This window comes from Schistocerca nitens, chromosome 6 (genome assembly GCF_023898315.1).
Source record: "Schistocerca nitens isolate TAMUIC-IGC-003100 chromosome 6, iqSchNite1.1, whole genome shotgun sequence".
NCBI classification, from domain to species: Eukaryota; Metazoa; Arthropoda; class Insecta; order Orthoptera; family Acrididae; genus Schistocerca; species Schistocerca nitens.
The window spans coordinates 36449725-36477185 of NC_064619.1; the positions used below are offsets into that span (position 1 = coordinate 36449725).

General features: G+C 39.3%; 1 protein-coding gene across 1 annotated transcript in view; it reads left to right on the top strand.

Moving 5' to 3' along the window:
* LOC126262541 (solute carrier family 35 member F5) overlaps positions 1–27461 on the top strand; it is a 152878-nt gene that overhangs the window by 65511 nt on the left and 59906 nt on the right. The window contains exons 3-5 of the mRNA XM_049959225.1: positions 3049–3105; positions 10377–10487; positions 21305–21457. Coding sequence (XP_049815182.1) covers positions 3049–3105; positions 10377–10487; positions 21305–21457 — 321 coding nt within the window. The remainder of the gene's footprint in view (positions 1–3048; positions 3106–10376; positions 10488–21304; positions 21458–27461) is intronic.

The window sequence follows — 27461 nt, forward strand, 5'->3', positions numbered from 1 at the left end:
CCCCCACCTCTTCCCTGCCCTCCGTCTAACCTGCAGCACTTCACTGTCCGCCACCCCCATCACCCTGTCTCCCCTCCTCCTTACCCTCATCCAGTCCGCCACTCCCATCATGCACTGATGCTGCTGCTCGCAGTGCAGTTTCTGTTGCCTGAGACTGCAGTTATGTGTGCAAGTTGTGTTTTGCGTGTGCGTGTGCGTGTGTGTGTGTGTGTGTGTGTGTGTGTGTGTGTGTGTGTCTCATCTATTGTTGACGAAGACCTTGAGACCTTGACGGTTGAAAGCTTTCATTGTGAGAGTGTTTTTGTTGTGCCAATCTGAGGCTCTGCATCTCTGCTATATGGTGAGTAGCAACTTCCCTTTTCATAATATTGTTACGTTCCATCCTGGATTTTCCATTGTTTGATTTCTTCTGTTTCTGTATGTATGCTTGGATTGATTACAATACTAGTGTCATCTGCAAAATGAACTAATTCTGATTATTGCACGCTAGATGGAAGATTGTTTACATATATGAGGAACAGTAGCAGACTTAAGATTGAATCTTGGCAAATTCCATATGTGATTCCTCCCCAGCCAGAATTGTGTCCCTGGACTATATTGCTGGAATTACTAAGTACAACTTTTTGCATTCTTTTGGCTAGATATGACATTATCCATTGGTTGGCTATACCATGAACCCCATAAAGTGTTAATTTATCTAGGATACTTCTGTGATTCACTCAGTCAAATGCCTTAGAGAGGTTACAGAAAATATCGACCAGTGCTATTTTATTAATTACAGCTTGTAAAATCTGGTTGCTGAACATATAAATGGCATTCTCAGTAGAGTGACCCTTCTAAAACACAAACTGTGATTTGCTAAGGATACTATTGTTGCTACGGTGAAATACTATTCTAGAATACATCACCTTCTCAGAAATACTGGAGAATGATGTCAGCAGTGTAACAGGTCGGTTATTATTTACATCTCTCTTATCACCTTTCTCTAAAGGGGGTTTAACAGCATATTTCAGTTTCTCTGGAAAAATGCCTGAGTTAGTGATGCATTACATATTTCAGATAAAACTGGGTTATCACATGGGAACAAATTTTTAGTAACACCATGAAAACCAGATGAGCTTTTATTTGAGAGAATGTATAATTTTCTGAATTTCGGAAGAAGAAGTTGGTGATACAATCATATGATTGAATTTTATGAAATTTACATTTTCAACATACTGCTCTAATTTTGCTCTTGAACTGTTTTGTCTGTGTGCTTTCTACCATATTTAAGAAATTATTATCAAATACATTTGCTACCCATGAGTCATCATTTATAGCCCTTCCATTCAGTTCAGTGGTGCTGGTGTGTTGTTCTATGGCTGGTTATCCTGTCTGTCGTTTCACTACATTCCATATTGCCTCAAGTCTGTTGTCGGAAGTACTGATTTCTGACAGTATGTGCATGTTCTTTGAGTTTTTAATAACCTTTCTTAGTAACTTTGAGTGTTTTTTGTAATGTGCAATTTCTGCAGGATCGCTACTTGTTCTTGCCAGAATATACATTTCCATTTTCCTTTCACAAGATGCTTTAATCCATCCAGTGATCCATTGTTTTAGTGTTCTTTCAGACTACCTTATGTGGAAAGGTATTTTCAAATAATGAATAATGGAATAGATTAAATTTTATGTTAGCATTTGGTTCATTGTAAATTACATCCCATGTCATCTCCTGTAAGCTATTCTTAAAAACATTTGTTCTGGAGTAATTAATTTTTCCAACTGATTTCCGCTGAGGAGTATCCATACTGTAAGGTGATAAGTTGTTTATCGTAACTAACTGTGCATCATGATCAGAGAGATCATGTGGTAGTGGGTAAAAAGTTATTTTCTTACTTTGAGCTTCACAAAGAAAACATTATCAATTAGGGTCCAGGTGTCCTTATCCACCTGGTTTGTAAAGTTAACACTTGTAAATTTTAGTTATTGTAATTTACATTTAATCTTTCTGTATGCCACGTTGATTTGTCCTACAATGTTTACTTTCTTGATGTCTTTCAAGGCAGCTGTGTAAAATGAGCTGCTTCCTTGACCACTGTGACTTCCTTGACTACTGTGACAACAGTTATCATGGGTACATAATATTATTCTGACAGAAGGGGGAATTTCCTTTAAAGAATTGTATGATTAAAAGGAGATAGAGTAGTTGGTCAGTGTTTATGTTGAGGAGATGAAATTAGAACACTGCTGATTGACAGTGGAGGTGGAGAAAGGAAGCAAAAACTATTTCTAAAACTTGGAACTGTTAATGTCTTCCTCGGCAAGGAAAGTGGAATGAGATAGATTTGGGAAGGAGGGAGAGTATCTTTCCAAGTCAGTTTCCCCAAATCTATCCAACTTTCTTCCACAAGGAATAACAGTCCCGAAAACTGAGGATAGTTATTTCCCTTTCAAATGTGCCTGTATACAGTATTACAGTATTATTCTGAAGATATTGTAGGACACTTAGTGAATGATGAGGTGTTTAGATACTCGCAGTATGGATCAGAGTATGAGATGAGCTCCACTTTGTCCAAGTTTTATGTGACTTCTGCATTTTGCTTTCAGAAGCAATGGGATGGAGACTTTGTTGCGTAAAGGATTTGTTCAGCTGTGGCATTCAAATGTCATTAGGAATTTTTATCTATTTCCTTTGTGAAATTTCAACCAATCTTTACCTGTACTTTGTGTTCATTGAAATGAGGATCTTCACACAACAAGTGATTATACTTTTTATTTAAAGTTAGTAGTGTATTATTAGAAGACTAATTAGCTTAAATTATAAGTGATTACATAAAATCACATTTTAGTTGTATTACTCATGAAAATTGTGCTGCTGCAGTGAATGATTCTGGCCTGTTAGAAATCTTGTGCTTTATAAGAAATATGTGACAGTACACACATCAACTTGTACAATTATTTCTAAGTTGCCCAACCAGTGATGTATTTGTTTTACAGTGCGTGGAGTTTAATGAATTACATACATTTTTGTGTTTTTTTCAAATTCTGTATGTTTTTTCTTCCTTTCAGTATATTGATCCCAATGTGGAAGATGAAAATTTCTACTCGGAAGCAAATACAAGTTTGGTAAGGTTCAGCATGTTCCTTTGTTTAAACTTATGTATTATTAATACAATAATATTTTTATGATAAAATTGCTATAATGTTTTTCAGATATTTAATTTATTTATAAGCAGTGGTTTTTGAAGTTCAGTACTGACTGGCATTATACTAGTAAGAGCATTTCTTTATAGATACTTAAACATACAATAAGTGTATATACCCTGTTGCCTGCATTATGTAACCATGCTTAACTGGGTGAAGAAGAAACTTTGTTACAAACTAACTTCAGTTGAATGATTTGGAGATTACCTTTCACCTAACACTTGCGCCTAAGGTAGTTAATGCTGTACACTGTAGAAAGAAAACTGGGGGAGAGCCATTTGCAATTTAGTGCCTCAAGAAATTGTTTTTTGTTGATTTGATCATGCATTAAAGCAAAATGAACTGAGAAATTGTGGAGAAAGGGGGAATCAGAATCATTTATTATTTTCCTGAAGCATTAATTAATGACTAGAGACATGGGGTACAACAGCCCAAGGTGACTTACATAGGCTACTGCTATTATAGAAAAGAGCTGTGAAAGTCATTTGTGGGGCTGGACTTAGTCATGCTAAAGTGTATTAAAATACTGTTTTTATAGTAATTACTATGTATGTACTAGAGTAGTCTTGCTGGTCAGAATATTGTAGCAAATCATAATCCAATCCACACAAAAATGACACAAAAATCAAAGAAATACCACTCTGTGAAAGGGGCTGCTATGCAAGAATCGTATTAGCAAATACATTGCCCAGTGGATTTTAATTCCTTCAGCACTGAAGCATGAAATGTTATTGTGAATAGTACATGCAAAATTTTAATGATTTTTATTTTCTTCTTTTCTTTTTTCTTTTGTATTTTTTGAAGGTGGCAGTATACAGCCAACTCCACTCACGATAAAAAACATGTTACTGTGATTCTGTCTAGAAGAAATAAAAAGAATTATACAGTGTGTGTTGTCACTTTTGTCCCTGGACAGAATGTTGTTCTTTCCAGTTTAAATTCAGTTAGTTTGTTAAGTGATCTGTGATTGTGAACAGGTTTTTGGAATATGCACAATTTTGGCATGATACCATAGTGTGCCCAAGGAGTTCAGTGAGGAGCAATATTTCGTGTGGAAGTCTGGAGAGAAGAATCAGTGGAAGATGTAAATGGTGTATCCGGTCTGAAGCATGTAAGAGTTAGTGTGTAAGTGATTAGTTTTCATTTCAAATTTGGAGTAGTTATGCAGAGTGAAAGTTGTGCAGTTTGGTCAAATGACTCCTTTGCTGCAGGGGTTACTATATCTCTATGGGCAAAGCGTACTGCTGCTGCTTTTTGGAGGTAACTGTGAGTGAGGTACTTTTACATAGTGCTAATTTTGCTTCTATTGGAACAGGCCACTAATAATTACAGAAATATTTTAGTGTCATTGGTCTTGTTAAATCATGAAGATGATGTGTAACAATGGAAATGTTGAAACTTCCTGACAGATTAAAACTATGTGTCAGACCAAGACTGAGACAGAACATTTCATTTTGTGTGCAATATTCTTGCATATTAAGCTATTTAGGTAAGAGTCACAGATCAACCTCGCAGCTTCAGTTATTCCAGAACCTCTCTCTTACATTGCGGAACTAGCACTCCTGCAAAAGAAGACACCATGGAGAACATCTTACCTACAGCCTAAGACAGGCATGAGCGCCGTGGGCAATCATAGGCAGTAAAGGCTATACACCAGGTGGTCCTACTGCACTGTGTTCATGTATCATTCTGTTGTGTATGTGAGCCATTTGCCCACCCCTGCCCACAGATACTTGGTCGAGGCTTACCGTCGTGTATCCTTAGGCCCCGCTCTCTGTCTGTGCACTGTGCCCATCCCTGCCCACCTCTGCTTGCGGACAGACACTCAAGCTGGAACAGCAGAAGATGCAAAAAGTAAGGTCTCTGGTTTGAGTCCCAGTCAAGCACAGAGTTTTACTCCACTGTAGAGTGAATGATTCATTCAGGAAAGGAAGTGATAACAATTTGTGTTTATATACTTGGAATGGAAATGGAAATGCCGTGTGGCTAGAACCCCCTTTGGGTAGACCTGGGAATTAAAACTGGTTGATAATGCCACATTTTCCTGTTTCTTTCCTGTGACTGTCACAAGCAGGCTTTTTAATGTATGGAAATAATACAAATCAGGTGGAGTGTGTGAAACTTTAATCCTTTCTAAAGGCGGAGTGAACTTTTCACTGTTATAGTAAGTGTTTGCAGAGTGTTTAGTACTATTTGTGCATAACCATTTAACCCTTGTCCTACGTTTTCAAGCACTGGGACCCAACTGTGATGCATTTGACATGAGCTGCAGTCTGCTGGGGATGGGTGGCGGGGGAAAGGAGGTGGCCTATGGAGGGGAGGGGCAGAATAGCAGTGTGAAGGGTGAGGGAAGATGCTGTGTTGTCTGTGGGATATGTGCATGTGTAGTGGTGGTTTGGGAGCGGGTAAGGGGCAGGTAGGTGGAGGATAGGGACTAGTGAAGATTGAAGCCAGAGGCATTAGGGGTACAAAGGATATGTTGTAGCGAGAGTGCAATTCAGAAAAGCTGGTGTTGGTAGAAAGAATCTGGTTGGCGCAGGCTGTGCATCAGTCATTGTTGAAGCACATCATGTTGGGCAACATGTTAGGCAACTGGTTGGTCCATCTGTCTCTTCGCCACAGTTTGCTGGTAGCAATTTGTGCTCTCAGACAGTTTTGTTAGTTGTCACGGCCATGTAGAAAGTGGAAAAATGGTTGCAGCCTAGTTTGTAGATCACATGGCTGCTTTCTCAGGTAGTCCTGCCTTTGATGGGATAGGAGATGCCTGTGACAGGACTAGAGGATGTAAACTGCAACTACTGTACCACTACGACAACTAACAAGCTGTCTGTCCACATGAATGGCGAGCCGCCAAACTGTGGTCAAGAGACAGCTGGACCACTCAGTGACTGAACATGCTGCCCAACATGATGTGCTTTGCTTTAATGACTTTTGCAGCCTGTGCCATCTGGATTCTTCCTGCTAATGCCAGCTTTTCTGAATTGCACATGTGGGAACTCTCGCTAAAACATATGTCATTCCTGGAACCACCGTCCTCAAACTTCACTATCCTTGCCTTCCACCTACTTATCCTCTTGCGTGCTCCCACTTCAGCACGACACATGCCTTCTATTTCACCACCACATCTGCAAGTCTTTTTCCCCTTCTTTGTTTCTAAAACTTAGGACAAAGAATTCTGTTTTGGTATGTTAAAAATTGCACTTTCACACAATATTTTGTTCAGAGCACTTTTGTGGTTATGGATGTACCTTCCATTGCATCCATGCTCAACATCTGTTGTTCACTTCCACCCACTAGCAATAAATAAATAAATTTACAGCAGGAGAACAAGAATTCAAAACTGTTTATAAATTTAAATATTGAGGTGAAATCATAATTTAAAATCTAAATAAGAAACCATAATGGTAAAATAGAATTAAAAAGCTGAAGAAAGCAAATTACATTACCAAAAACACAGATAACAAAAAGCCTTTCCATAGACGCAAAATTGAAACATTATAAAACACGCATGACCAGAAATAACTTATGCATCTGAAACCATCTTCATAACAACTAATACAGCAGAAATTGACAAAATAAAAGCTAGATACAAGAATAATTAGTTTATGCATGAATAAACCATATCAAGTAAATGGACATTGGGGAATAGCTTCAAATGAAACAGTGTGCAAGGAAATAGAACCAGTAACCAACACTATTGGGAAGAAACATTTGTCTTTCTTAAGACATATGATGAGAACACCAAAAAATAGAATTAGTAAGTGAGTAATAGAAAAATTGTGGAATAGTAAGAGCATACTAAAATGTAAACTTTCACGGCCGGAAATATCATGTCCATTATAATTATCCGGGCTGTTATGCCGTGGTCGGTTGATACGGAATTCATCAACCGACCACGGCATAACAGCCCGGATAATTATAATGGACATAGTAAGAGCAACATTAAATGGATCCCAGAGAACAAGGAAGATATGAAGGAACTCCAGAATTACAGTATATGACGTGACAAAAACAAAACAGAGAAAACCAGAATTCTGCAAGACACACAAACCAGGCTGCAAATGAAGATCAATAAAAGGGCTACAGGAAGAGTGATCACAGATGAAAAAAGAAAGAAAATATCTGAAAGAATGAAGAACTATTGGGCAGACAGAAGGACAAAATTCTCTCCATGTAATAATAAATTATAATCATCTCTGTATAACCACTGCACTATTGAATTGTCTCATTGAGTTATTATTGAACTGTATAAAGGAGATGTTGACTCGCAAACAGGCACAATGAAGAAGACTGCTGAAAAATATAAGCTTTTGCACAAAGTTCTTCTTCCAAAATATAAAACACACACACATACACACACACAGTAACACCAGCACAACTCACAGACACATGGAAACTGTCTCCGGGCACTGGGACCAGACTGCAACTACATCTGACCTGATCGGTAATCTGCTGGAGTGGGTGTTGGGAGAAAGGAGGAGGCATAGGATGGAAAGGAAGAGAGATAGCAGGGTAGGAGGGGAGATTCTGGGCTGCCTGTGGGTGCTTGTAGGGAGTGGGACAGGTCTTACAACTACTCCAGTCCTGTCACAGGCATCTCCTACGCCGTGAAAGGCAGGGCTGCCTGTGAAAGCAGCTGTGTGATCTAAAACGAAGCTGCAACCACTGTGCCACTTTTTTATGTGGGCGTGGGAACCAGCTAGCTGTCTGTCTGCATGAATAGCTGATGTCAATTTGTGGCCAAGAGAGAGCTGGACCACCCAGATGCTGAAAATGATGCTCAACATGATCTACTTTAATGACTGCTCCACAGCCTGCACCATCTGGATTCTTCTTAACACCACTTTTTTTGAATTGTGCCAGTGGGAAGTCTCCCTACAACATACTGTTTGTTCCCATATCTCCCCAGGCCTCAACCTTTGCTAGCCTCTGTCGTCCACTTACCTACCCTCTTTCCTGCTCCTATTCCAGTGCCACACGTGACTTCTGTTCCGCCGATGTTCGCAGTAGTCTTTTCCCCTTCTCTACCCCTCCCCCCTCCCTCTCCCTTCTCCCCTCCTCCCTCCCTCTCCCCTCTCACTTCTCCCCTCCCCCTTCCCCCCTCCCTCTCCTCACCAGCACAGCCAATACTGCACATAGAAGTCCTATCCTGTCACATGTCCCTGCACACTCCCACGGGCAGCACAGCATCTTCCCCCACCTCTATCCTGCTATCCCTCCCCCTCCCCGCTCCTGCTTCCTCCTTACCCTCATCACCCACCCTGTCAGATTGCTGCTCACATCAGACGCAGTCGCAGTTGTACCCCAGCACCCACATACAGTACCTTGAGTGTGTGAGAGTTGTGGTTGTGCGAATGTGTGTTTTTTATTTTGAAAGGACTTTCATGTTTTAGCAGTCTTTTTCATTGTGCCTCTCTGGGGCTCAACATCTCCTATGTGTTGAGTAACAATCTCTGCTTTCCGTTGTTGTTATTCCTTTATAGTCTTTCCATTGTTTTATTTAGGCACTGCAGCACCTTATTTTTGATTTATGGGCTGAATTTTGTGCTTCTTGTTTCTGTGAGTATACATTTTTACAAAACTATACAGAGCCCTATTGGCATTTCCAGTTGTCTCTTACATTTTCATATATTGTATGTGTGTGTGATATATATAAAAACCGTGCTCAAGATTATTACAGGTCCTGTACAGTCTTGTGTAACATGCCATTGTATATCTGCTGATTTTGTCAACTTAGAAGTCTGTCGGTATAATTCAGTTCCAGTGCAACTTACTCTCTTCATTTTGCAAAATGCTAGTAGGTATGCATTGAAAAAAATTGGCATTGTATTGCAAGAAATCATATGTTGTTTATGTGGAAGTTCCAATGTTAATTTTGCAACTAATTCATACCTGATCTTGCTGTATATCTCTGATGTCCTTTTGCCACTGACTACTAGGCACTGTAACATCATTCGGCTAGTAGATCTATGAGTACAGTTGTTATTTGTAACTGCAAGACATTATGGAATCAAATTCAATTAGTTTGGTCTTGTACACTGAGCTTAAAATCTCCACACTTTGGAAATAGCTGTTCTGATTGACTTTTTTTGCTAAAATCTATTAGAATGTTGTCCACATAATGAATTTGTCACCCATGCATTCGTTTTCTGAGAATCACTGTAATTTTTATCAGAATTTTGGTTTATGTTGTTGATTCGTCACTTGATATCACATTATGGTCACAAACTGTATTTTGCAAAGGAATCGGAAATTAAATTATTTGGGAGTTACTATTACTGATAAGATCTGCATACCTGACTTTTGTTGTGTGTCCTGTTAATGAGTCTCCAATGTTCCCCAGCAAAATCAAAATTTTTCGAGGTGCACTATAGTTCTCACAATGTGATTATTGTGGCATTCAAGTTTTATAGTCACATTGTGATGTATTAATCATCAACTGATAAATATTATCATCAATTAAAAAGGAATAACTACTTACAGCACAAGCATACAGCATAGTTCTCCCACTACCTTTCAAACATAAAAGATCAGTTTCACGGATTACAGAGGTATCCAGTGCTAGTTCCTTACACAATCTACATCTCCATATATATTCTGCAAGACAACATATAGAGCATGCCACACACCACTTCCAATCATTTTGTTTCCCAGTCCACTCACATATAGAATGAGGGTAAAAAGATTGTCTAAAAGCCTCCACACAAACCCTAATTTCTTGTATCTTATCTTTGTGGCCCTTAAATGAAATGTTTGTTGGCGGTAATAGAATCGTTCTGCAGGCTGCCTCAAATACTGGTTCTCTAAATTTCTGCAATACCACATAAAATTTACAGTAGGCATGACATTTTAGTAATTTGTTTGAAGTAAAAGATATTTACAGTTTAACTACAAATATGAGTGCTAAATAAACTAAACATGTGTGTGGCTCAAAATGCTATGATCGTTGATGACTGTTGTTATTCCATTACTCCAACAGTGCCCCCCACTCCCTTATTACTAGGATGTGTAGTTTGTGTCTGTAGGTTTGCAGAGTGGTGGTTTCTCCGTGTTGTGTAGCTCCCTCAGTTTTTTACCAATGAGCATACACCTGATACAGAAATCTCCTCTACATTGCGTAAGATTTTTATGTTATTATTCAGTAGTTAGAAACAGTAAGCATTTATTACATGTGTATTTTTTTTCTTTGACAGAGTGATCCAACTTATGTCCCCATCAAATTACCAGACCCAAGTGACAGAAGTTCAGGAACTGAAAGTGATGATTCATCTGTGAAGTCAGTGCGTTTTAGTAAACTTGCAGAGGTGAGTTCTTCAGAATTTTGTTTTACATCCCCTCTTCTGCACTGGTAACTGTTAGAACATTTGGTAAATGAAACAGCCATATTTTTTGTAGAAGGACACTGCTTGTAAAGTTTATGACAAGATATTTATTAAAATATTTACTTACTTTTGCCATCTGCTTACAAGTAAAGAAAGAGAGATGTCTAGTGCTTCTGCCATTTCATCAGTTTTCATACACGTGGCTTGAAGAAACCAACACAAAGTTCTCTTAATATTTATGTGCTGGTTTTCTACTGTTTTTGTAAGTCCCATTCTGATGCTATCTTCACTCATTGTCATTTACATTATTTTGCTTGTAATTACTCTAATAGAGACTATCTCAAAAAATCTCCACTGTGTCCTAGCATATATTGTTAAAATATGTGATGGAATGAATCCACCCATTGGCTGTGAAGAGTAGGCTTCATGGATTACCATTATGATCCATTACTTAGATGTTTCAAGAGTAACAAGATAATGTGTGGAAATATCTGGTCAGCAAAATATAGGTTGATCAAAAAAAGGAAATATAGTCAATTTTATAGAATGGAGACATGAAAGGAATGTCTAAAATATTAACCAATTTGGAGGACAACATTTTTCCACCAGACTGCAAACAATTTTTTTTTTCCACGCTACTAGTTTCTTTCATTGCCCATTCTCAGTGTGCCTCTAGTAACATGTGGCTATATCATTGTCATTAATGTGAAAATCTCGTAGTATACATACTTGTGCAAAGTGCAGTCATCAAATGTCTTCATCTTGCAATATTTCCTGCGGAACACGCTGTATACACTCACTCAGTGAACTGTCACATGTGCAATTTGCGTGGGAAATTTTGAACTGATTGAATCAATACTAATCAATTAATTTTTATTTCAATATAGTGTAGAACCCGCATACTATGTTACTAAAACTTCATTAATGTGGAACCATTGCTTCCTATGTACATCTACACTCTGCAAACTACCATGAAGTGCATGGGAGAGGGTACGTCCCATTGTATCAGATTTTATGGTTTCTTCCCATTCCATTCACATGTGAAGCATAGGAAGAATGATTGTTTGAATGCCTCTGTGCCTGATGTAATTATTCTACTCATGTTGTTCACAATCCCTTTGTGAGCATCACATGGGGGGTTGTAGTAGGTTCATAGAGTCACCATTTAAAGCCACTTGACTTTCTCAGGATAGTTTATGCCTGTCTTCAGGAGTCTGCCAGTTCAGTTTCTTCAGCATCTCTGTGACACTCTCCCATGGGTGAAACAAACCTGTGACCGTTTATGCTGCCTGTTTCTGTATATATGTTCAATATCCCCTGTTAGTCGTATTTGGTACAGATCCTGCTCGCTTGAGCAATATTCTAGAATGGGTCTCACGAGTGATTTGTAAGCAATGTCCTTTATAGACAGATTGTACTCCCCAAGTATTTTACCAATAAACCAAAGTCTACCACCTGCTTTTCTCATGGTTGAGTCTATGTGATTATTCCATTTCATATTCCTGCAAAGTGTTACACCCAGGTATTTGTATGAGCTGTCCAATTCCAACTGTGACTCATTGATATAATGGCCAGGATACTAGACATTTTCCTTTTTTGAAGTGCACAATTTTATATTTCTGAACATTAAAAAAGTTGTCAATTTTTACACTTCTTTGAAATCTTGTCAAGATAAATAATAAACAGCAAGGGTTCCAATACAATTCCCCAGGGCACACCAGAAGTTACTTCTACACTTGATGACAACTCTCCATCCAAGATAACATACTGCATTCTCCCTACCAAAAAGTCCTCAATCCAGTCACAAACCTCATTTGATACCCCCATATGATTGTACTTTTGATAATAGGAGCATTACTGAGTCAAATGATTTTTGGAAATCAGTGCATCACCTGACTGTCTTAATCCAAAGCTTTCAGTATGTCATGTGAGAAAAGTGTGAGTTAGTCTCTGTTGATCCATCATGGACACGGGACCTTGGCTGATCAAGCAAATTATCAGTGAAATTCACCAGTAGCCGTGTAACTGACATGTTATTTTATTTTATCTACCATTTTCAGCATTCCACTACGCCATCTTCAGGCCCCATTTGTGTCTCTCAAAAATAAACAATATAGTCATTCCTGGATGTCATGAATTCAGAACAAATACTTGATTGCAATCAAGTCTTCAGATGAATGACTTGGACACGGGTTTGAATTCCCAACATCCAGGAATATATACGGCACTGTATGACTATATCGTTTATTTTTGTAAATGCATATGGGGCCTGAAGATGGCATAGTCGAATGCTGAAACTGCTAGTCAAAATAAAATAATATGACATCTCTGTTGGTGAATTTCATTGATAATTAAGTGTGAAGTAGGTTTCACATATTGATGTTTTTGAAATCCATGCTGGTTGGCATTGAGGTGGTCATTCTGATACAGGTACCTCATTGTGTTTGAACTCAGAATATGTTCTAAGATTCTACAACAAATCAGTGTCAAGGATACTGGATAGTAGTTATGTGGATCACTTCTACTGACCTACTTGCAGACAGGCGTGACCTGTGGTTTCTTGCAACTACTGGACACAGTGCTTTGTTTGAGGGATCTATGATAGATTATAGTTAGAAGAGGGGCTAACTCAACCACAAATTCAGTATAGAATCCAATAGGGACTGAATCAGGCTCTGGAGCTTTATTCAGTTTTAATGATTTCAGCTGATTCTCAGTGCCACTGACACAGATTCTTATTTCACTCATGTTTTCAGTAGTACTAGGGTTAAATTGGGGCAATTGTGCTGGCTTTTTCTTCGTAAAGGAAAATTTGAAAATAGAACAGTGGAAAATCCAGGATAGAACGTAACAATATTATGAAAAGGGAAGTTGCTACTCACTATATGGCAGAGATACTGAGTCACAGATAGGCACAACGAAAAGACTGTCTCAAATATAGCTTTTGGCCATTAAGGCCTTCGTCAACATTGACAACAGATACACACAAACACTCTCACGCATAAGCAACTCTCACACACGACTGCAGTCTCAGATACAAGTGAAGCAGGTTTCAATCAGATCTACAGTCTGAAGACTGCTTTGGCAGCTCTCCTGTGTGAGCCTCTTTATCTCTGCATAGCTATTGAATATCATTGACTGTTAAAAATAATTGACCTAAATTGTATTTTTCTGAACTGTTGTTCCTTTATTAGTCCATCAGCTTCTCTTAACTAAGAGATAGTGTACAGCATGGCCGAGGTGCGAAAAAACAGTGTGACAAATGACAGGTAATAATTAACTTATATTGGAATCAATATACTGCTGAGAGAGTGAAACAAGAGAGATCTGACACATTAAAGTTATGCCAAGGAGTGAGACAGGGCTGTATTTTTCACCACTGATATTCAATCTTAATTATGAATATACCTCCAAAGAAGCTCTTTTAAATGTTAAAGAAGGGATTGTCTTAAATGGAGAGAAAGTGAGCAATATGTGCTGCACCAATAATATTCTGTACTAATAATAAATATGTAAAACTGTTGTGTCTGTCTGAACACTCACAAATTGTATTTATTTAATTTGTTTAACCTGATCTGATTAGGGCCATCAGGTCCTCTCTCACATCAGATGAGGGCTTCACACATACAGCATCTAATTACATATTTAGCTTCCTCTTTGTTTTCTTTGTGGTAAAGTTCTTAAACTTTGTACGTGGTTTCTCTCTGTTTAAGAGATTTATTCTCACATTTTTGCAGTTGTAAAGTGTTGGATCTGTAGTGCAGTTTTCATTTCTGTGGAACAGCCAGCTTTGCAGCTTATAAGGCGTCAGCATCCGTTGGTGACATGTCAGGAGATTAGCAAGTTGCTTATCTAGGTTTCTGTCTATGCTTTTACTGTCACTTCTTAAGTTAGAAATACTGGAACGGGTATGATGTGTGCATGCTGTTTGTGGACACAATAAGAGCTGGTTGCAGTTTGCTTTCGGCTATGGTCGGTCATCTTCAGGCTGCTGCCTCAGGTTGTAGCGGAGGTGGAAAACCTGACACATTGCATGAGACACCTCAGGTGTTGTTTGTTTTCTCCACGGGATCCACTGTCGAGTCGCCTAGCAGTGTACCCAATGCGGTGGATCGGCCTTCACAGGAGAGTGAGTGGCGGCTGGTAATGCATTTGCATTGCCCGAGGAAGAGGGCCAGTGTGAGGATGGCCATCTGACCGTGCCTATTTACCCTATGTGTGAACAGGTTGCTGCTCCTTTAGCAAGATACGGGCAGGCACATGGGGGTAGGGGTTCACTAGTTATCAGGAGATCGAACATTAGACTCGTTATGGAACCTCTTAGGCAGATGGGGTTCAGGGCCGGAAAAAAAATCCAATGTGAACTTGGTATGTCTGCTGGGGGGCCTCATCCAAGATGTGGAGGAGGCCTTGCCAGAGACTATTGAGGATGCAGGGTGCAGTCATTTGCAATTTGTGGCACATGTCAGCACCAATGATGCCTGTCACTTGGATTCTGAGGCCACCCACTGTTTGTATAGGCAGTTGGTGGAGGTGGTTGAAGGCTGCTGCCCTCACACATGGGATGCAAGTGAAGCTCACAATTCGCAGCATCATTCCCAAAGTTGATTGGGATCCTTTGGTTTGGAGCCATATGGAGGGTCTCAACCAAAGGCCTTGTTGACTCTGTGACAGTCTTGGCTGCAGATTGCAGGATCTGTGTTATAGGATGGGGAATTGTAAGACTTCACTTGATAGTTCAGGGTTGCACTACACAAAGGAGGCAGCTACTTGGGTAGCAGTGTACTTGTGAATTGCACATGGTCTTTCTTTTCTCTCTCTCTCTCTTTTTTCAAAAAAAGGGCTAGGCAGTACTCTGATGAATACTCACAAGATGACTCACAGATACCAAAATCACACCATATTCAGATTCTGTCAAAATTTTATCAGTGAATTGTCAAAGTATTCATAATAAAGTCCTGAATGTACTGCCTTCTGGAAAACTTCTCACATTAAAATTATTCTCTGGGCTGAGAGCTGGCTGAAACCCAAAGTAGGAAGCTATGAGATATTAAGTTATTCATGGAAAGTATATCAAAAAGACAGATTAGATGCCAGAGGAGATTGTGTGTTTATTGCAGATGGCAAAAATGTTGTCTCTATTGAGGTTGATTTTGAGTGTGACAGTGAAATTATCTGGTTGTATATAACAGGTCTAGGTGAAATCAAGTTAATTGTTGGATGTTTTAACCTGCCACTTGATTCCACTGGGGCAGTTTTAGAGTCATTGACAGAAAATCTACAGTCAGTAGTGAAGAAATACCCAGATAGTGCAACATTAGTTGGAGATGACTTTTTTCAAAGTATAGACTGGAATGTCTATGGATTCACTGCAAGGAGTACAGACGGTGTTGCAAAGTTCTTTAGAACATTGTTTCTGAAAACTGGCACAGCTAGCTTGACAGACTATGCACAACAGTAATATTTTAGACCTTCTAGCTCCATACAGGCCCGAATTAATCAATGGTATCAGTATAGAGAGAGAGAGAGAGAGGAATTAGTGACCAAGATGTCATCATAGTGACATTGGTTACTAAAGTTAATAAATCAGTCAAGAAGACTAGGAGAGTATTTTTGTTGGGTAGAGCAGACAGGCAGTTGTTGACATCCCACTTTGACAATGAAATGGATCATTTAGTTTCAGTATGATGGATGTAGAGGAATTTAACAGTGAAATTCAAAAAAATGCTGAGAAAGCAAAGACGTTGCACTCTCACTTCAAAAGAGAAAGCTAAGGTGATGACTGACAAAAGTTAATAGAAATTCTTGCATCTGTAAAAAGATCAATATGTGAAATTTACAATTACTAAGACTGTCATAGCCTAGCAATAGATCTTGCTAAGAACCTGAGAAAATTCTGGTCATGCTTTAAATCGCTGAGTGGGTCTAAGACTTCTATAAGTCACTTGTTAACCAGTCCAATGTGGCTGTAGAGGATAGCAAAAGTAAAGCTGAAGTTTTGAATTTCTAATTTATGAAATTGTTCACGTAGGAGGATTGTACAAACATACCATCATTTGACCATCACACATACTCCTGTATGGAGGACATAGTAATACACTTTGCTGGTGTAGAGAAAGAACTGAAAGCAAATAAGTCACCAGGTCCAGGTGGAATGCCAGTTTGGTTTTACAAAGAGGCATTGGCTCCATACTTAGCTTGCATTTATCGCAAATCTCTCGCCCAGTACACAGTCCCAAGTGGCTGGACAAAAGTGCAGTTGCTTCCCGTATATAAGAAGGGTAAAAGAACAGATCCACGAAAGTACAAATCAATATCTTAACATCAGTTTGCTGCAGAATCATTGAACACATTCTCAGTTTGAACATAATAAATTTCTGTGAGAGGGAAAAGATTCTGTCCACAAACGAGCATGGTTTTAGAAAGCATTGGTCATGCGAAACTCAGTTTACCCTTTTCTCACATGGGATACTGTGAACTGTGGCTAAAGGGCAACAGGTGGATTCCATATTCGTAGATTTCCAGAAAACATTTGACATGGTGCCACACTGCTGACTGTTAACAAAGGTATGAGCATACAGAATAGGTTCCCAGGTATGTGAGTGGCTCGAAGACTTCTTAAATAGCAGAACCCAGTATGATGTGCCTGACGGTGAGTGTTCATCAGAGGCAAGGTTGGTTGGTTGGTTTTTGGGGAAGGAGACCAGACAGCGTGGTCATCGGTCTCATCGGATTACGGAAGGATGGGGAAGGAAGTCGGCCGTGCCCTTTCAGAGGAACCATCCCGGCATTTGCCTGGAGTGATTTAGGGAAATCACGGAAAACCTAAATCAGGATGGCCGGACGCGGGATTGAACCGTCGTCCTCCCGAATGCGAGTCCAGTGTCTTACCACTGCGCCACCTCGCTCGGTCAGAGGCAAGGGTATTGTCAGGAGTGTCCTAGGAAAGTTATTATTGGGTCCCTGTTGTTTTCTATATACAGAAATGATCTGGCACACATAGTAAGCAGCAGTCTGCGGTTATTTGCTGTGGTGAATGGAAAATTGTCATCATTCAGTGATTGTTGGAGAATACAAGATGACTCAGTCAAAGTTTCTAGTTGGTTTGATGAATGGCAGCTAGCACTAAACCTAGAAAAATGTATGTTAATGCAGATGAATGGGGAAAAACGAACCAATAATGTTCAAATTCAATATCAATAGTGTGCTGCTTATGTCACGTCGATTAGCTATCTAGGCATAATGTTGCAGAACAATTTGAAATGGAATGCACGTGTAAGGACTATAGTAAGGAATGTATTGGGAGAATGTAGTAAAGCCTGTTTTTAACTCAGTGGTAGATGTATTTTCGTAAGTTTGTCAGTGATAGAATTAAGCACCGCAACCTTCCCTTTACAAATACAAATTAATAGCGAATTTGCTGGGCGAAAATGTACAGATTTACTGATTTAACTCTGTGTATTAAAAACTTAATGACTTTGCTTTGCTTCTTTTGATAGGTTTTATTTATAATATTTGCTTAGAAAAATGAATTTATAAGTTTGGTTTGTGAGTTGGATGCCTACTCATCACATTTTGATTTTGTTTTGTTTACATATAAGAATTCCTAAAAAATTGGCAGCTCTTTCTGAATACATCAGAACTGTTAAAAGACAAGGGACTATGCAGCCTCAAGAATTCAATGAAGTTCATTGAGATGAAACTTACTTTGGCTCGGGAACATCAAGGTTTAACTTGCTCTTTGGAAACTCCTTCCAAACATAGGGTGTGATGTAACTCCAATCGAGTGTGTCATCCATTATGTTGCTCCTGAAAACCTTCACTCACAGAGGTTTAAAGTTACTGCTCTATAATGGAACATCATGGAATCAGAACTTTTGATGGGAAGTACCCTATGCGAGTGTGTTTTTATATGCCTCAAATTTCACATATTCCTAACAGTTTACCATTTCACTTTAAAAGTGTACAGTTCCCAGTGAATTTATGTTATGCCATGATCAGAAACAAAGCACAAGGCCAGATGCTTCTTGTTGTGTGTGTGGACCTTAGTGTCAGATGCTTTTTGCTCTCTTACATTTTAGGGAACCAGACAAGCTCTTCATTCATGTCCCCAAACATACTACTTCAAATATTGTATACAAAGAAGCTTCATAAGTATAAAATAAGTGCCACATGTTCCAAGTCTCAGGCACAGCTATCATTAAATACCTGGACAACACCAGGTTTCTCAGCTAGTACTGTAATGTTTGTTGACAGTTTAAATAGTATATACATATTGTATCATGACTTGATGAAGGTAGTAAGCATTATGGCCAAGGAATCAACATAAATAAAACAAATTAATGGTCATCGGCAAGAAAGATGTACCAAACTGTCCTCTAAACATTAAGGGTAAATTTGTTGAACAATTAGACAAATATAAGTGACTGGGAACTAACATTTATAACTAACAGGATAAATAGCAAAAAATTTCAGTCGATATTGAGAAAGCCAGAGCTGCATTTTGTAAAATGACTAATGTGTTGAAGTGCCATCATTTATTTGCAGAAAAAAAAATAAGTTTTGTACATTGCTACATACTTCCCATTTTTCCTGAGCAGCCGAGATGTTGAATAAGAACAAGACGATGGGCAAACGACTTGAGACAGTTGAGGTACGGCACTACAGGAGAATGCTAAAGTGCAATGGATAATAAAATTACTAACAATGGTGTTCTCGGCCAAATGAAGAAAGAAAAAGAAGTCCTAACCATAATAAAATGCAGAAAACTGCAATATCTCTGCCATTCTACAGGAAAGACACTCTGATATAAACTGCTGCAGAACATTCCTCAAGGAAAGGTACTTGGTAAAAGGAATGGGGAAGAAGAAGAAGAAGAAGAAAATCTTGGCTTGGGAACTTAAGGACATGGATGGTAATGGTGAACACTGTGAGAAACTGCATGTTTTTGTTGTTGTTGGTGAAACTGATATCCATTTTTTCATAGTGCTAGCTGTTCCATAAACATCTTTCTGAAAGGTTAATGGGGCATGATGTGTAAGTTTCATGCTGTGACAGTGGGATATTGTATGAGTATGTTTTTAATTATTTCAGAGAAATGCTGCCTTGCAGGCATGTACTGCTGTTGTTTGAATGTGTCTTCAGATTTTCATCTGAGCATTGCAGTGTTTCAAAATAAATGTTATACACACAATATTTCTGTAAATTGTTAAGATCATATGTTGCCTCTTTTTGTGGTGCTATTGATGTCTTGCTCCACCATAGGGTAACTTTTGGCAAACATTATTTTTGAGTGCCACAGAAGCAAGTATTTGAGCCTCACCAGTATCAGTATAGGTGCTATTCTCCTGACTTTGTGCACAAGTAAATTGCTACTGTCAACTGATTCATGCAGAATGTAGATGGTGAAGTCCAATTCTATAAAGAATCCGTGCATAACTTTTATACCTTTTGTGACAATTTCTGCACCTTTGTTTTCTCCAGCACCAGGTTTTGGAGCAATTCCCTGCTCTCCCTACATGCATAACCAGTACATATTACACAACTTTCTTCCTATTTCCAACATTTCCCTTTTTCCTGATAAAGACACTTCAAATCTTGAAAGCTAAATATTTGTCCATGTTTGTAATTATTTTCCTTGTATTGGCCAACTAGGTTCACTTGACAGCTTCAGTTCCTCTACATTTCTTGTTGATTCCCTTTTTTTCCATTAGTTCATCTTATTCTCATGTTGCTTTTCCTTTCTTTCCTGGAAGTTGTTTCTGATTTTATTTTTCCTGCCTTAGTAGCCTTCTAAATTTGAGTACATTAGTTATGAAACAGTTTGTCTGTTGTTTCTGATTCTTTGATGATGTTTCTGTCCTGTTCTTTTCTTATTTCCGTGATAGAGGCTGTTGGTGATTTCTTTTTGCAGAAAAGTGGGGATGCAGAATTGACATGCATATAAAATTTCTGGTCTTGTGACTGTAATGTAATATTTTAGCTTTATACCTATAAGGATGCACCTCTTGCCACAAATGTTTGTAGTTAAACTGTACACTCTTTCCATTTTATTAACCCTTCTATTCCTTGGAGATTTTTAAAATCCATTCTGCTTTATGTTTTATCCAAAATATTTAAATTTTATTAACCCTTTCTGTTTCGTGTACTGGTGTTTCTACATATTTTGGGCATCTTTCACATTTGCCATGAATTAGGTTTCTTTTCAGCTGAAAATTGAAGAACAGTTATGTTTCTTATTTCCCCTAAAACACTTTCACCCATACATTTCATTTTAGGTATTGTAAAATTACATGGAGACAGAACGGCTGGCCAATACCTACCCTTAGGATGTGAAGTTCCAAGTAATACCAACAGATACACACCACACACACACACACACCACCACCACCAACAACAACAACATACAGGGTTTAGAACTGTTATCTTCCTCTGTCAGGGAGGAAAGAGGGATATCGCTCAGACCTCAGGTTGAGAGTGAAGATAAAGAGAGTCAAACATTTTGTTCTCATTTTTAAATGTGTAGCAGCATTGCTTGGAGTGTAAGTACTGTCATCCATTCTATCTGCATCTAATTTTACATTTTTCACCAGTGAACAATCCTTTCAATACCTTCGATACCTTAGGTACTGTGTTTATAAGAAGTTACGAATTACATTGTTTTTATCTGTACCTGTCAGCCATGTTCCAATGGTTCATTTTTCAGTGCTTAATGAGTACACAATCTTCTGCCATCCAAAATATTCACAGTATTTATTGAAACTCTCACTCAAAGTCTAAATAATTCTCACCACTTTTAGGTGCGCCATATGTCAGAGACAGATGCCACCGAAGCACTGTTGGCAAGACTGTCATACCAGGCAAGTGTACGTGCTGGAGAAGCTGCTCGGCGAGCCGCCAGTAAGTTGCCGTTGCAGCGTGTCGCCAAAGTTGCTCTGATGTTTTGCCTCCTGGTAAGCAGTGATTCGTGTCACATCAGTGTTTCTCTGGTAGATCACTCTGTCAAATTGTAAAATGTGAGAGGTGTTACGTGTAATAATATTGTGCATTATGTAGAATTCCATCACTTCTTGACACAGAAGTAATTAAGTAAATTAGATTAGTGATGAAGTAATTAGTATGTTGTGTAACTCTTGTCATGAAGAAGAGCCTCAAAGCAAATGAAATGAATCAAACGTTGCAAGGATATGGTGCTGTAGATTAAACCAGTTCATCTTTTAGACCACTCCTGGTTAATTGCTTTGTTGCACATACAATATCTGTGTAAACTGTGCCCCCAGCAATTCTCAGAGTTTAAGTCACTGTTAGTGTTCCTGCTGTACCTTTACAAAATCAAGTTAAGTAATATTTACACTCAGGTTTATCAATTAATAAAATAATTCTCACAGGTAAGTAATACATTTGATTCTCTATACTGTATTAACAGTTTATCATCACTAGCATTATTTTATATTTGTACATACCGTCAAGTTCTGTTGGTTGACAGGATTTTTTATCTTAATGTATGATGATAATGATTTAATACCAGTTGGCAGAATTAAGTGACAGTGTAAATAACAATAATAACAACTATATAGGGAAAAGTTAGATTGATACTGCAAAGATGACACGTTAAGTTACAGACAGGTACAAAGAAACAGACAGGTACAAAGAAAAGATTAGTACATGTTTAGCTTTTGGCCACAGCCTTAGTCAGAAAAGGAAACACACTCACATTCATTCACACAAGCAAGCACACATCATGCACACATGACTCCAATCTGTGACACCTTCGACTCTAATGCTGTTGTCACATTGAACAGAAGCAGTGATCTGGAGGGGGTGGGGAAGGGGAAGGGATAGTGGGGCACATGTGGGGGAGAGAAGTGCGAGCATTATCTGGCAGAACATGCAGGAGCTAGGAGGCGGCATGATAAGACTGCCACTAGGCACAGCATTGGGTGTCTCTGGCGCAGGGGGGGGGGGGGGGGGGGAAGAGGGAATGGGAAGTGGAAAAGGAGAGGAGCAGGGAAGGGGAAAGATGGCTGTGTGCATTTGCAGAGGGTGGCACACAAAGAGAGTGAGAGGATGTGAATAGGGACCAAGGGGACCCAGACTGTTGGCTGGAGGGTGTGGGGACAGCAGGTTACCTTAGGTTGAGGCTGGGATGATTTTGGGAATGAAGAATGTGTTATAAGGATAACTCACATCTGCGCAGGTCAGAAAAGATGGTGATGTAGGGGACGATTCAGATGGCCCAGATTGTGAAGCAGCCACTGAAATCAAGCATGTTATGCTCAGCTGCATATTGTGTTACATAGTGTGCTACTTTGCTCTTGGCCACAGCTTTTCAGTGGCCATTCATCCTGATGAACAGTGATTGGCAGTTATACCAATATATAAAGCTGTGCAGTGATTGCAGAAGAGCTGGTATATGACATGGTTGTTTTCACAGTTGACCTGGCCTCTGCTGAGTGAATAAAGTAAAATAATAATCTTCCCCCATGAACCATGGACCTAGCCATTGGTGGGGAGGCTTGCGTGCCTCAGCGATACAGATGGCTGTACCGTAGGTGCAACCACAACGGAGTGGTATCTGTTGAGAGGCCAGACAAACGTGTGGTTACTGAAGAGGGGCATCAGCCTTTTCAGTAGTTGCAGGGGCAACAGTCTGGATGATTGACTGATATGGTCTTGCAACACTAACCAAAACGGCCTTGCTGTGCTGGTCCTGCGATCGGCTGAAAGCAAGGGGAAACTACAGCCGTAATTTTCCCCGAGGCCATGCAGCTTTACTGTATAGTTAAATGATGATGGCGTCCTCTTGGGTAAAATGTTCCGGAGGTAAAATAGTCCCCCATTCGGTTCTACGGGCAGGGACTACTCTATAGGACGTCGTTATCAGGAGAAAGAAAACTGGCGTTCTACGGATCGGAGCGTGGAATGTCAGATCACTTAATCGGGCAGGTAGGTTAGAAAATTTAAAAAGGGAAATGGATAGGTTAAAGTTAGATATAGTGGGAATTAGTGAAGTTCGGTGACAGGAGGAACAAGATTTTGGTCAGGTGAATACAGGGTTATAAATACAAAATCAAATAGGGGTAATGCAGGAGTAGGTTTAATAATGAATAAAAATGTAGGAATGCGGGTAAGCTACTACAAACAGCATAGCGAACACATTATTGTGGCCAAGATAGATACGAAGCCCACGCCTACCACAGTAGTACAAGTTTATATGCCAACTAGCTCTGCAGATGATGAAGAAATTGATGAAATGTATGATGAGATAAAAGAAATTATTCAGGTGGTGAAGGGAGACGAAAATTTAATAGTCATGGGTGACTGGAATTCGTCAGTAGGAAAAGGGAGAGACGGAAACATAGTAGGTGAATGTGGATTGGTTGTAAGAAATGAAAGAGGAAGCCATCTGGTAGAATTTTGCACAGAGCATAGCTAACTCTTGGTTCAAGAATCATGAAAGAAGGTTGTATACATGGAAGAATCCTGGAGATACTAGAAGGTATCAGATAGATTATATAATGGTAAGACAGAGATTTAGGAACCAGGTTTTAAATTGTAAGACATTTCCAGGGGCAGATGTGGACTCTGACCACACAATCTATTGGTTATGAACTGTAGATTCGAAGTAGTGAAGGCAGCAGAGGATCAAGTAGGTAAAAATCCGAGGGCTAGTAGAAATCCTTGGGTAACAGAAGAAATATTGAAATTAATTGATGAAAGGAGAAAATATAAAAATGCAGTAAATGAAGCAGACAAAAAGGAATACAAATATCTAAAAAATGAGATCGACAGGAAGTGCAAAATGGCTAAGCAGGGATGGCTAGAGGACAAATGTAAGGATGTAGAGGCTTATCCCACTAGGGGTAAGATACATACTGCCTACAGGAAAATTAAAGAGACCTTTGGAGAAAAGAGAGCCACTTGTATGAATATCAAAAGCTCAGATGGAAAAACAGTTCTAAGCAAAGAAGGGAAAGAGAAAGGTGGAAGGAGTATATAGAAGGTATATACAAGGGCGATGTATTTGAGGACAATATTATGGAAATGGAAGAGGATGTAGATGAAGATGAAATAGGAGATATGATACTGCGTGACGAGTTTAACAGAGCACTGAAAGGCCTGAGGCGAAAGAAGGCCCCGGGAGTAGACAACATTACATTGGAACTACTAACTGCCTTGGGAGCGCCAGTCCTAACAAAACTCTACCATCTGGTGAGCAAGATGTATGAGACAGGCAAAATACCCACAGACTTCAAGAAGAATATAATAATTCCAATCCCAAAGAAAGCAGGTGCTGACAGATGTGAAAATTATCGAACAATCAGTCACGGATGTAAAATACTAATGCGTATTCTCTACAGACGAATGGAAAAGCTGAACTCGGGGAAGATCAGTTTGGATTCCGTAGACATGTTGGGACACATGAGGCAATACTGACCCTACGACTTATCTTAGAAGAAAGATTAAGGAAAGGCAAACCTACGTTTCTAGCATTCGTAGACTTAGAGAAAGCTTTTGACAATGTCGACTGGAATACTCTCTTTCAAATTCTGAAGGTGGCAGGGGTAAAATACAGGGAGCAAAAGAGTATTTACAATTTGCATAGAAAGCAGATGGCAGTTATAAGAGTCGAGGGACATGAAAGGGAAGCAGCGGTTGGGAAGGGGGCCAGACAGGTTTGTAGCCTCTCCCCGATGTTATTCAATCTGTATATTGAGCAAGCAGTAAAGGAAACAAAAGAAAACTTCGGAGTAGGTGTTAAAATCCATGGAGAAGAAATAAAAACTTTGAGGTTCGCTGATGACATTGTAAGTCTGTCAGAGACAGCAAAGGACTAGGAAGAGCAGCTGAAAGGAATGGACAGTGTCTTGAAAGGAGGATATAAGATGAACGTCAACAAAAGCAAAACGAAGGTAATGGAATGTAGTCGAATTAAGTCGGGTGATGCTGAGGGAATTAGATTAGGAAATGATACACTTAAAGTAGTAAAGGAGTTTTGCTATTTGGGGAGCAAAATAACTGATGATGGTCGAAGTAGAGAGGATATAAAATGTAGGCTGGCAATGGCAAGGAAAGCGTTTCTGAAGAAGAGAAATTTGTTAACATTGAGTATTGATTTATGTGTCAGGAAATTGTGTCTGAAAGTATTTGTATGGAGCGTTGCCATGTATGGAAGTGAAACATGGACGATAACTAGTTTGGACAAGAAGAGAATAGAAGCTGTGGAAATGTTGTGTTACAGAAGAATGCTGAAGATTAGATGGGTAGATCATATAACTAATGAGGATGTATTGAATAGGATTGGGGAGAAGAGAAGTTTGTGGCACAACTTCACTAGAAGAATGGATCGGTTGGTAGGACATGTTCTGAGGCATCAAGGGATTACCAATTTAGTATTGGAGGGCAGCGTGGAGGATAAAAATCGTAGAGGGAGACCAAGAGATGAATACACTAAACAGATTCTGAAGGATGTGCCTATTACACATTACGACCATCTTCAACTGTCAGCGGTCTCTGTCGGTCAACAGACGAGGTTGGCCTGTATGCTTTTGTGCTGTATGTGTCCCTTCACATTTCCACTTCACTATCACCAGTAGACCTAGGGACGTTTGGTAGTGTTGAAATCTCTCGTACAGATATATGACACAAGTGACATCTGATCATGTGACCACGTTCGAAGTCCGTGAGTTCCGCAGAGCACTCCATGCTGCTCTCTCACGATGTCTAATGACTACTGAGGTCACTGATATGGAGTACCTGGCAGTAGGTGGCAGCACAATGTACCTAATATGAGAAACGTAAGTTCCTGGGAATGTCCAGATACTTTAGGTCACATAGTGTAGCTGTTATGAATCAGTAATCATTAGCTTTTTCCAACTGAAGCACCCTGCAATTTAAGAAAGTTTTACACCAAGTGCATATTGATTTCATTTATGAGGGAAATCCCAAAAGGAAGATCTCCTTTTTTTATATAAGTACATAGAGCTGTTTATTTCTACAATGGTTTACATCAGTTTACGGCTTGAAAATTTAGCTATTTTTGACATAATCACCATTTCTGTTGGTGCATTTTTGTAGACGCTGTGGCAGTTTTTGTATGCCCAATTCATACCAGCTCACCACCATGCTGTTCAGAAAGTTGTGAACCTCTTCTTTCACCTTGTTGTCAGAGCTTAATTGCTGGGACCACAATTAACACTGACAGGTACTGTGAGACTCTGAAAAAACTCAAACGGGCATTTCAGAACCGGAGAAGAGGAATGTTGAGCAAGGGCGTACACATTCTCCATGACAACGCTCGCCCACACATCGCTCGGCAAACCGTTGCTCTCCTGCAACAGTTTCAGTGGAACATAATCACCCACCCACCCTATAGTCCTGACTTGGCACCCAGTGATTATCATCTGTTCCCTAGGCTTAAAGAACATTTGGCTGGAAAGCCATTCAGCTCTGACGATGAGGTGAAAAAAGAGGTTCATAACTTTCTGAACAGCTTGGTGGCGAGCTGGTATGACATGGGTATACAAAACTGCCACAGCGTCTACAAAAATGCATCAACAGAAATGGTGATTATGTTGAAAAATAGCTAAATGTTCAAGCTGTAAACTGATGTAAATCACTGTAGGAATATACAGGTCTGTGTACTTATAAAAAAAAATGGAAGACCTTACTCTTGAGATTACCCTCATACAAAGCATCAACAATGGTGGTTGGTGTTATTACTGTTTCTGTTACATTTTCAGAGTACTGAATGCAAAATAAATGAAACCACAGTAAAATTTCTATGGAGGCAACTTGTGTGAAGTTTTGCAAAAGTAGAATTAAATGGAAAGAGCACAAATGTAATAAAAGGAAAACCCAATTCCAAAAAACTGAAAAATGGTGAAGTGCAACTAAATTTTTCTGACTCCGACCTCTGCTAACAATGAGGGTACAATTTGTCAGCTTCAGAGTGCC